The following is a 12,065-nucleotide window of genomic DNA, read 5'->3' on the forward strand; positions in this document are numbered from 1 at the left end:
TTTGTTTTGTTTTGTCTTTGGCAGGAAATCGCACCATTCCAGTCAGCGTCGTACCCTATTTCGCCATATCAGGGCTCGGCGGCGGCTCAGAATCCACCGAAGAACAAGGAGAAACTGTCCGACGCACTCAAGTCATGCAACGAGATCCTGAAGGAACTGTTCTCCAAGAAGCACTCCGGCTACGCATGGCCGTTCTACAAACCGGTGGACGCGGAATTGCTCGGCCTGCACGACTATCACGATATCATCAAGAAGCCGATGGATCTGGGCACGGTGAAGCGGAAAATGGACAACCGGGAGTATAAGTCGGCCAACGAGTTTGCGGCCGATGTTAGGCTTATATTTACAAATTGTTACAAGTACAACCCCCCAGATCATGACGTCGTTGCGATGGGTCGTAAGCTGCAGGACGTGTTTGAGATGCGTCTGGCCAACATCCCGGACGAGCCGGCCAACAACATTACGCCTAATCAGAGCAAGGAAAGTGATTCGTCCTCGTCGAGCGATTCGGACGTGACCGAAGAAAATTCCGACTCGGACGAGGAGTGCAATCAAAAGCTGAAGATCCTGGAGAAGCAACTTTTCGAGATGCAGGAGCGTATGCGAAAGTTGGCCGAGGAAGCGTCCCTGAAGAAGAAGGCCAAGAAGAAAATGAAGGACAAGAAGAAGTCGACGACGCCGGGATCGAGCGACGCCAAGCCGGGCATGGAAGTGCACGCCAATCCGCCCCATCCGGTGGCCGCGAAGGTGCTTCATCCGGTGACGGCACTCGCCCAGCCTCAGATCAGCAGCGTTGCGCCGACGATTCCACCGGCGGCCGCGACCAAAACCAAGACGAAAGGCCAACGCGCGCCAAAGGCCGGAGCCACCCCGAATGCGCCCGCTAAGCGAGCAAAGGGAGCCGGAGCGGCCGGGGCCGGTGGAGCTGGCCGGGGTCCGAACAAGAAGAAGGGCTCGCAAGCCGTCACCAACTTTGACTCCGAGGAGGAAGATACGGCGAAACCCATGTCGTACGATGAGAAAAGACAGCTATCGCTCGATATTAACAAATTGCCAGGTAGGATTCGGGTGCAACTCTACCGGAGAGAGCAGGTCAATCAATCTCGTTTCTTTTCCCCTTTTTCCTTTCTTCCGCCAGGTGATAAACTCGGTCGCGTTGTACATATTATCCAGAGCCGGGAGCCATCGCTGCGTGATTCCAACCCGGACGAGATCGAGATCGACTTTGAAACCCTCAAGCCATCGACGTTACGAGAGCTGGAAAGCTACGTGGCCTCCTGTTTACGCAAGAAAACCCGTAAGCCTTACTGTAAGTTTTCCAACTTAACAAACACTGCTACTACTGAACCAAACTGAACTCTCTGTCCCATTTACCGACTCCGTACGTACGTATACAAAAAAAAAATACATCATTGCGCAAACTGAACTCATCTCCGCAACACTCCCGTTAAAGTCACTAAAAGTCGCTCCACAACTTGTTGTTCTGCCCCGTCCCGGCTGGCATTGATATTATTGGAGTTCGATAATTGCGACCACCAACTTTGGGTCCAAACTCTCAATATCTCTCTGTCTCTCTCTCCCTCTCGGTCAATCAATTTTGTTAAACCATTCAGTAGTGTCTGTTAATTGGAAGCAATTGTATCGAAATAATATCAGTTCCATCTGTTTTGTTGCCAACTTTTAGTTGAATTTACATATTTTTTGAACAGTCGATTTAATTTCAGTTTTCATTTCATTCGAGCTAAACACAAGCGGTACGATACTCTTTGCTAACGGTTTTGTAACTGCTTTCTTGTTTCTTCCAACCCATCGCACGCCCCTCACAGATAAGAAAGTCTCCGGCAAGTCCAAGGACGAACAAATGGCGGAGAAGAAGCAGGAGCTCGAGAAGCGGCTTCAGGACGTGACCGGTCAGCTGGGAACGGCCAAGAAGAACGCTAAGAAGGGTATGTATCGGTTCGATGGCGCATTCATTCGGGGTTTTGTTTCAGGGTTTAGTACGAAATACGAAATCTGGGAATTGGTGGGATCAACGAAGAAGCTTTTGAAACATCCTGGAATGACAAGATTCAACCGTTGCGGACAACGAGAGCGATCTATCAACTAGAGACTCTAAACCTGGGTGACCTGCTGCGGATTCGGTACAAGCTGTTGGGAGTTCGTCGACCAAGAAGAGAATTTCGACACAGCAATTTAATACCATGCTCTACCGACTTGTCCGTCCATATCTCTCTATGAAAGACTCCATGACCAGTGTCTCTTCCGATATCTCTTGTTGGCTTCTCGAAGGAAAGGATTTACCGACAATGCCCAAGAATATCAAATTGGCCGATCTGAAAATAGATCAGCAGGTAAACAATAGATCAAATTATTAAGAAGCTCAACCAAAGCTCTTCAAATATAAAGGAGAAACTACCAGAAGAATGGATGGATGGTGTCGTGTGTTCCATCTACAAAAAGGACTATAAGCTGGATTGCGGCAACTGCCGCGGCATCACGCTTATCAACGTAGCCTATAAAATCCTCTCCCAGATCCTCTGCCGTCTGCTGAAACCGTACGCACGGAGGTTCGTGGGCCCCTATCAAGTGGGGTTTACTGGCGCTCGGGCCATCACGGACAACATCTTCATCGATTTCAAGGCAACGTACGATACAGTCGACCGCGAACAGCTTTTTGGCAAATCATGCACGAAAACGGTTTCCCGGACAAACTGACTCGGCTGATCAAGGCTACCTTTGATCGTGTGATGTGTCACGTGCGAGTGGCAGGGGAGCTAGCGGACCCCGGGTTACGACAAGGAGACGGCTTATCCAATGCGCTGTTTAACATCGGACTTGATGGAGTTGTGCGAAGAGGGCACGAGAGGCACTATATGCAACAGGACAGTTCAACTTCTTGCTTATGCGGACGACATTGATATGATAGCGAGAGACCTAGAGACGGTGAAAAGGGTTTACACCGCTTTGAAGACGCAAGCAAGACGAATTGGATTGGCCATGAATACGACGAAAACAAAGTACATGAGAGAGAGGGGCTCAAAAGACGATGGCCCCTCACGACGCACCCCTTTAGCTATGGATGGCGATGTGCTGGAGAAGGTGAGCGAATTCGTGTACTTGGGATCGCTGGTAACGGCCGACAACGACACCAGCTTAGAGATCCGGACTCGTATCTACTCTGCGAATCGCGCCTACTTTGGATTACGGAAAATCTTGGCATCTGATCGAGTGCAACGCGCCACGAAGCTGACTCTGTACAAGACACTGATTAGACCGGTAGCCCTCTATGGCCATGAGACCTGGACGCTGCGGCAAGACGACTGCGGTGTTTTCGAACGGAAGGTGCTGCGAACGATCTACGGTGGAGAACGTGCAGCTCAGAACGAGGCGCATGAACCACGAACTGCACGCGCTGCTGGGAAAACCTAACATCGTCACCCTGGCGAGAATCGAGAGGTTCAGGTGGGCCATGTCGCGAGAATGGATGAAGACCATCCTGTCAGGAAGCTCTTAGAACGCGCGCGACCGGATGGCGGTACAGGCCGAAGAGCAGGTGCACAATGGGGAAATCAGATCGAGGCGGACCTAAGAAAGATCTGCAACCTAGGAGACTGGCGAACTGCAGCCCAAAACCGAGCAACATGGGACAACCTTCTTGATACAGCACGAGCACCGCGTATGGTGTTCCATACAAACTCCGGCCTACGTCGACGTTTGGATCCACGATCTACCGCTAGACCTAACGAACGCCCTAATCGCCGAGGTCATGCGTGGTTACGGTGAAGTACTCACAATCAGGGACGAGGTTTGGAAAAGCTTCTTCGCCGGTGTGCTGAATGGTGCGCGGGTGCTGAAGATGAATCTGTCCAAGCCCGTTCCATCCTACAACTACGAGCTCGTCACACTTGCAACGCACACACATCAAATTGCCACGTGTCCAAGAGCTGCTCACCTGACCCCGACTGCCAATTCATTAGCTGATGAATCCCAATAGCTCCACTCACTCAGGACAATGGCAATGACGTATTTACTAATGTTGTGAAGAAGGGAAAAGCAAAACTGCAGTTATCGGGAGAAGAAGTCAACCAATCTGTAAAAACGAAGCTGTGTGGATGACGACGCAGACACATCACCGACACTGAATTTTGTGAATGTGTGAATTTGAATTAACACTGGAACGCCCAACGCATGTCCAACTTACACGGACGCCCAAGCCTCCCAAAAAAGTTGGAACGGTAACTTCAACTCGCTGGTTCTCGGGCATAACTCACCCAATCAAGACGATTCTTTTTTCCAGTGATTTGTTAGGATTTCTAGATGATCCTAGAACTTTGCAGAACTCAGTTTGATCAAATGTGTAATTTTTGCGACCAAAAACATCGTTCCAACTTTTTCAAAACGACTGCCTCCGCGGAATTTTTGGCGAATTTTTTTTTACACGCGAAAAAAAAAGTTGGAACGATGTTTTTGATCACAAAAAATGCAGATGTGATCAAATTGAGTTCTGAAAAGTTCTAGGATCATCTAGACATCCTAACAAATCACTGGAAAAAAGAATCGTCTTGATTGGGTGAGTTATGCCCGAGAACCAGCGAGTTGAAGTTACCGTTCCAACTTTTTTGGAGCCTTGGGCGTTGGAATGTTAAGTAACGCTTGGCCAAATTATGTCTACAAAGGTCAGTAAATGTAACAAAAACAAAAAAAGAACGGGAGGATCATCGCACTCGACCCATGGGAGACACTGGCTCTACAATGAACACAACTTTGCAGAGTCAGTAAAGAGACACAAGAAAGAAAGGGATGCTAGACGACGAGACAGGATGTTTCAAAAGCTTCTCCAACAACACCCCCGACAATAAAAAGTTTCCGACCATGATCAACACGTGTGGTGCTTTCTCTTTCTCTCTCTTCCCCCAGCGGACGAGGCGGCGAAGCAGGACATTGCGCCCTCGGGCGGCAACATCTCGTCGAGCAGTAGTTCCAGCGATTCCTCGTCGTCCAGCTCTAGCGATTCCAGTTCGAGTGATTCCAGCGACAGTGAAGCAGGTTAGGATTATCTTTCTGTTTTCACACAAAACACTACTAGTAGAACCAACTAGCCGCCCCCCTTTTTATAGTGTAATGTGACTGTGTTTGGTGATAGCGAAGAGGGAGAAGGAGGTAGAAGAAAGAGAGAGAGGAAGAAAAAAGAAGTAAGCGGAAAACAATATGATGGTGGGGAGGGGGAGGTGGGTTACGCGATAAGGTGAAACGGACACGGTAGGGAAGAGCTAGAGAGAGGGAGAGAGACAGCTATAACGCGGAACTTAGCTGCACGTTGTAGGGCAAACCCGGAAGAAGGTTTTATTTGTTCATTTTTAATTAGCATCAGTTTGTACGATTTCGACCGTAAAAATATAACCAATTGGGACACAAACACAAAACCCAGACGACGAGTGTTCGGGTTCCTCCTTTCTTCCCCGTTTCATGTTGCTTTGGCGCAGCAAACTGTTGGGAAGGTTGCTCGTCCGAAAGAGAGCAAAGTCAAACCAGTTTCACATGTTGGCTTAAAATCGGCACCCTTCAAACCCAAGATATGATGCGATCATCAAGCGCGGCAGCGTTTTCACTTTCTTGCAACCAGACCGGATTCTGCTGCCGGAAGTCGTCTCTCGCGTGTGCAATAAACCCGCGTAGTCCAGAATCTCAACCAAGATTGTAGAGTCGCGCACTTTTTTTCCCCTCCCGCAAGTCTCGTACTATGTTCATTCAGCAACAGGACGCGCACAACGATTGTTGCTGCCGCTGCTGCAAACTGACGAATGGTTTTATATAGTGTTTACTGTACAAGCACCATTAACTGTATTATTAGTGTACGGTATAAATAGATCGAGAGATAACTAAAGTTAGTATCATTGTTCGGATTTCCTTTTTATTTTCGTTTTCACTTGCCGCGCCAATTGAAGGATTTTACTTTTTTTCAATCAGTTTTTGTTCCGCAGTGACAATAGAGGAGGTATTGCAAATAGTGAAATCAAAATAAATGGCGTAACGCGTAATATGAATGCAGCGAAATCATTCTCAGTTTTTGTTTGTTACACATGTTTTTTCTTCGGTATTGTAGAAATTGCAGTACGATTTACACAAAACTGTACAGATTAAGTGTATATTTCTATTTATATATTTGTAGTGAATGATCAAATCGAGTAAGGTTAGGGCAAACGTAGCATAAAAGAAATCCGTTGATTGTTGTGTGCAGTTTGGGAGAAAGTGAAAACGGCAACACAATTTACCACAATTGACCTGAAGTAGTCAAAAGAAAACAAAAGGAAAGAAACAAAAAAAAACAAACTTCTGCTAAACCAGTAAGATAGTAGTAGTACGAAAAAACACACACTCACAGACAGCTACAAAAAAAAAAACAAGTATAAAATGCCATCAGGACTCTCATTTCTCGTAGAAGAGCAGCAGCAAATGCACCCTTCCCGGCATAGGTTTTCCCTCTTCTCCGGAGCACACAACAGCACTCTCGTGTCGTCCACCTTCCTACCTCTTTGGTTCCTTTTGGTCACCTTTTGTGTTTTTTTTCTTTTTCTGTCAATCATCATATGTTGTGTTTTTGATTCCTCTTTATTTGCCTCATAATTTTCCCACTATGTTTCCGCATACGACTTTTTTCTTTTTCTCTCGGGAGGAGCAACAAAGTTTTTATCTAAAATTTAATGATGTAACTCCTTCGACAAATTTTCTCGTGTGTAGCAAATGTGTAATTGGGGACAGCCAACAAGACCGAAATGCACGCGCGTGTTTTCTCGTGAAACAAAAAAAAAAACAAAAAAACGGCGACAGAGTAATAATTCAACAATACAAAAATCAAAACAGAAAAGAAAAATAAATGAAAAAAAAACAAGCGATTGTTTACACAAGAAACATTAACAGCTCACAAAAGAAGAAGGTATGTTTTTAAACTATCATCACGTTTTTTTTTCTCTCGGCAGTGAAGTCCGTAATTTTTTTTCACAACAGGGAATAAACTAAAACAAACACAAAGAAGTACTTCTTAGCCATTAAAGTGAAAGGTAACAGGAAAAGCAACACACTCGAAAACTGATTAAACCAGAAAGAGCTCTGAAACAACAACAAAAAAAAACGCAGCTGCAAACTATATTCTGTTGAGTTTTCTTCTCTTATCCTTGTATTAAGTTTTGAACGTTTCATGAAAAATCTGAGGAAAATCTTTTTGTTGAAATCGCAGACAATGTGTAAAGCAAATGCAACAACAACGCTTCGGTGCCAACTTTTCAAATAGCGCTGCGTCAAAGAGCACAGCGCTATTCGAAATGTTGACGTCGAATTCTGTAGTCCTGTAGTAGGAAAACAAGCAACTGATTTGGGTTTGTTTGCACTTTGAGAAAACCATGTAAAACAAAAGCAGTTTGTATTGTTCTGAAAGCTTAAGCATCCAATCCAAGTAGCCGGTTTTCCACGGAAGCCAAGCAAACAGCAAGCAAATCGTGACTCGTTGACAGTTAGAAGTAGCATTGAAAAAAAAAATCGAAATAAGAAACAAACACACACAAAGAGTGCAATTCGAGATGAACTTATTCGGCTGTCGGCGGCGCCAAACCCCTTACACATTGTTTGCACGTGAAAATGATGAAGTTTTTGCAACGTTTTTTTTTAATTTTCTAATTTTACCTTGTTTTGGTTTGTTCTTACCACCTGGAGACCATAAGCAAAAACACAAACACACACACGCGCGCAGAGAAAGAGAGCAAGCGAGAGAGAAAGAGAGCGATGTAAATAAGAGAGTGAGATTTCGTGGGCTTGACCTTAAAAAGGCAAGTGCAATGAGGTAGCGAAATATGATTGACAGCAATATATTGTTTAATTTTTAGTTTTTTGTTTAACTTTTTTTTTGCTTCCGGACGTATTTTTAACACTACACCTTGATTATTCCGTTACACGGGAATCTTTTCCTGTTTTTGTTTTCTTAGTACTGGGAAGGGTTTTTCTTAAGCAGAGATGAGAAAGATATAAGAAGTATATAATGCAGTCAACAATCGCATAAGATTTGATTTATTCGTCTATTTTGCTTTTTCATATAAGGCATCAGCACTAGATAGAAAAAAACCCTTCGAATGCGTATATTTATCGATTATTTCTTCCTGATGTACTAATAATCAACATTAGTTTAGCAGAGTTTAATGTAAAAACACGTATTTGTTAAGATTTTTTATTGATTGAAATCTACAGTAATAAGAGCTCTAAACAAATTCAAATACAAACAAACATGCAGAAAGAAAAGTGGTATCAGCAATGCTCTAACCCCTTATCAAGACAAACAATATTTTATTATTCCCAAAGCTGTGCTGGCATAGGAATAGATTGATTTTGAATGGCAGCGTAAAGTACGTAATCTTGAAATCCCGAAAAGACCACTTTTTCGACAACTCTGGTGGTCTTGAGCATTTCAATTGAAGTTTTTACAACACAAAATGATGTTAGACCGTAAAAATAGACACAAAAAAAACATAATTCACGATTGACGAGATATGAGAAACGAAAAAAAACTATTAATTTAAGTATGTGTACTCTTCTGTTTGTTTTCTTTTCTACTAGTGGCTAAGAAGTTCTTATTTAAATAGAGATGACTAAACTTTAGTGTGTAGTAAAAAGAATGAGCGCAATGTTTCACCGCGAACAGGCGCGAAACAACAAACAAGTATCGTCTTAAACTCGATGTGTTGGTTAAACAAAATCTACAAATCACAAACCATAAACAAAACGAAACAAAAAAGTTATTAAAATGAGCATATTGAAACGCATACCGCAGATTAGTGGAACAGAAATGAACACGAGCAAACAAATCCCCAACACACACACATACATACATACATAATACATTTATTACGGACGCTAAGAAAAGATTAATTACATACCCATTACAAATATAAAGAAAAAGAAGAAGATGAAAAAACAGCAAATAATCGTAAGCATTAATAAAGTTTATGACAAAAAAGTAAAACAAAAAATCTACTATAACAAAACTTCACGGAGAAAAAAAGAAAAAAAGGGAAAAAACAGAAAAATATATAAAGCTAATAAAATCGAGTAATATGTTTTAATCTTAAACCAGGCTGTGCATGTTTTTAATTTCGGTGAAAAACGCAAAGAAAACTCTGTTGCTGTCGTTGTTGGTCGCTCTTTTCCGTCGCGCGTTTTTTTCGACTTTCTGCTCGATTCTTGCTGGCTGTCCCCCCCAAAAAAAAAAATTACGACGAAATAAACAAAAAAAAAGTTTGTCAAACCGGTTCCCCGGTGCAAGTGCTACACGATCCGCGCGAGACACGAGAAAATTTGTTGATCGAGGCAATGTGGTGTTTTTGAGGACTTGGTTGTAGAATGTAAGAGGTATTTATATTGTACAATTTACTGTGTGCGCCGTGATTTGCCGGATTGCGGACAAAGCTCGAACTAACTAACGCCGTTGCCGTTGCACGTGCACTTTTGTTTTCTCTCTCTCTCTCTCCCTCGCAGAACCTGGACGGCCACCAAAGAAAAAGAAGAAGGAATCGTCCTCGCCAGTGCAATTCCCAGCGGGTGCGGCGGCGAACTTGTCGATTGCGGTAAGTATTCGCGGAGACCGCGATTGCGTGTAAAAAGTGTGTGTTTGTGCGTGGGAGAGTGAGTGTAGAACTGCATGTTTGAAGTAGAATGGGTCGTTCCTTAACGTTGCTGCAACTACTTATTCTCATCTTAGAATAATTTTGGATTGCAATTTTTTTTAATCTAAAAATTGTACATGTTTGACATTTATTAAAAAAAATCCTGAAACAATCCTGAGTTGTCACAGCCTTGCGAAATATGTTGACTGAAATCCAGCTAGAAGTCGCCAAGCAAATATTTTTAAATACCGTCAGTGGGAATGACTATGGGTGAAAAAACGATACACATCTCGTAATTTCTTAGTAATAAAAACAATTTAAATAACATCGAAAATCTTTCAATGTAGTTTTGTTCTTAGATAGTTTACTAACATTTTCCCAAAATATGGTGGATTTTGACGAACACTACCTTAAATGCCCCTTAGAAGGGGGTGACATTGGGTAAAATGAAACTAAAATGATGCTCAAATATGGTAAAAACAAGTCATCCAACAGTGTTTCTTGTTCGAGGATATCGTATCGAAAGCGAAGCGATCTTAAGATGTCCCCTACACAACCCTTTTCAACAGAATTCAGTTTCATTGAGAAGAATCTGAGAAATGGTAAAATCCGTAAAATAATCACTTTGACCCAATTTCACCCCCCAGACCCAATGTCACCCCCACTGACGGTACTATTGCAAGGCGCCAGTCCTTACTGTTGGTGCTGGGTTTGAATCCCGTCGGTTACAACTCTTTTTGTGTTTGCAAAAATTGTACATGCAGCGTGTAATATTAAGTGTATTTTCTGACGAAGGTGATGTGCATGCTTTTGCATGCGATTTTACCATCGGATTTTTTGCTGTGTACATGTTTCAAAAATAATAATGTTGTGACAAACCTTACAAGTTGGAAAATATTTCAAAAATAAATGAAAATCCAATCAATGTCACCCCGTTATTTTTGGTCGTGAAAAGTAGGCCGTTTCGTCGTTTGCGAATGACAGGAATAGTGAATACGCAACGGAATTGCAAAAAAGCTATTTTAGGCATTAAAACCCTAAAAAAAACGTTAGATGATTATGTATAATGGCATGCATTTGACACAGATTTTCATAGCGTTTTTTCTTTCAATTAGGATGTAATGGAAATTCAATGCATTTTTTAACGATTTTGCCAAAATCTTCAATGTTTATCTGGCTCTTTCTTTGAAACTTTAATACATATACAATTATTTTTAGAAATTTCTTGTGAATTTTGTGAATTACTTTGATAATTTTCTACAGCTTTTTTTTAGTATATATCTTCTTTAAGAGTGATTAACGATATTCAATTCAAATCAATTTGGTTGTATTAGTGAATAATCATATTTTTGCAGTACATAACAGAGTTTTGGAGTTCCTTTCAGCTGTGTTTAACGATATAAACTGACAAAAACTAAAAAAAATCTTTACCTATTTTTTGTGATTTTTATATTGTTCGAAACATGAGAAATCCTTAAATATCTTTGTTTTAGTTTTACAAAATGAGCCTCTTTTTCTAAATGAGCTGTTCTTAATTTTTTTTCTCAAAATTATCTGTACTTCATTTTTATGCAAACATTTTTGAAGAATTTTCATGAATTTTGGGATTGTTTCGATCATGAGTCGTACTTTTTTTTTTGCAGGAAATATTTTTTTTCATATTTTGTTTATTTTAGTTTTTCTTCAAACAGACCTTCGAAAATTAAATTAAATTTGAATATTTTTAAACCTGAGCAACATTTAAAACAAATTGTTAAGATTTGTATCCTTTCGATTTATTAAGAACATTGTTTATTTATTTTTAGCATAGATAGAACCTCGAAACCCTATTTTTTGTGAGTTTTGCTTTTATTCAAACAACAAGAAATTAAAATTTGTTAATGTTTTTAAAGAAAAAAAAAAGTTTTTTATGACGTTTTGCTGTATTCTGAATTGAATAATTAGCAAGAATAGTTTAATTAAAAGTTGAAAATAATGTTGAAGTGTTTGTACTTTTTGCGATATAAATTATGCTGTGTTAAACTTAAACTTTCTACAAACCTTAATGCCAAGGTTATGTTATTAATGCATTGATAGCAATTTGTTGAAAATTGAAGGGGGGAATTAGGTTCTTGAAAATCAGCCAAGCGGGGAATAGATAGGAAAAGGTTGAGAACCACTGACTTAGAAGAATATGTTAGTGCTCTCCCCTTAACAATTCATCAAGCGTTTATGGCGGATCAACAACTGAGAAGTTGATGGTTCAATCCTCGCTCTGTTAAGTTTTTTTTATCAATACAACCAAACAGCCGTCGGTCTTTAAGGGTGTTCTCCTTCCTTAACCTGATACAAAGTGTTATACAAACAGGCTATCGTTTCCAATAAATAACAAATTACAACCTGTAAAAGCCTTGCTATTGCCGGATCTGTTAAAAAAAA

The 12,065-nt window shown here is 41.4% G+C and overlaps 1 protein-coding gene across 4 annotated transcripts in view; it reads left to right on the plus strand.

Annotated features, from left to right (window-relative positions):
- LOC120420976 (homeotic protein female sterile-like) overlaps positions 1-12,065 on the plus strand; it is a 50,305-nt gene that overhangs the window by 31,484 nt on the left and 6,756 nt on the right. For 3 of the 4 annotated variants that reach the window (XM_039584121.2, XM_039584115.2, XM_039584110.2), the window contains 5 exons: positions 25-1,057; positions 1,139-1,309; positions 1,827-1,946; positions 4,918-5,046; positions 9,520-9,608. In XM_039584121.2, coding sequence (XP_039440055.1) covers positions 25-1,057; positions 1,139-1,309; positions 1,827-1,946; positions 4,918-5,046; positions 9,520-9,608 — 1,542 coding nt within the window. The remainder of the gene's footprint in view (positions 1-24; positions 1,058-1,138; positions 1,310-1,826; positions 1,947-4,917; positions 5,047-9,519; positions 9,609-12,065) is intronic. The other variant, XM_039584111.2, reaches the window with a different exon arrangement.

The sequence above is a fragment of the Culex pipiens genome, chromosome 3 (genome assembly GCF_016801865.2).
Source record: "Culex pipiens pallens isolate TS chromosome 3, TS_CPP_V2, whole genome shotgun sequence".
NCBI lineage: Eukaryota > Metazoa > Arthropoda > Insecta > Diptera > Culicidae > Culex > Culex pipiens.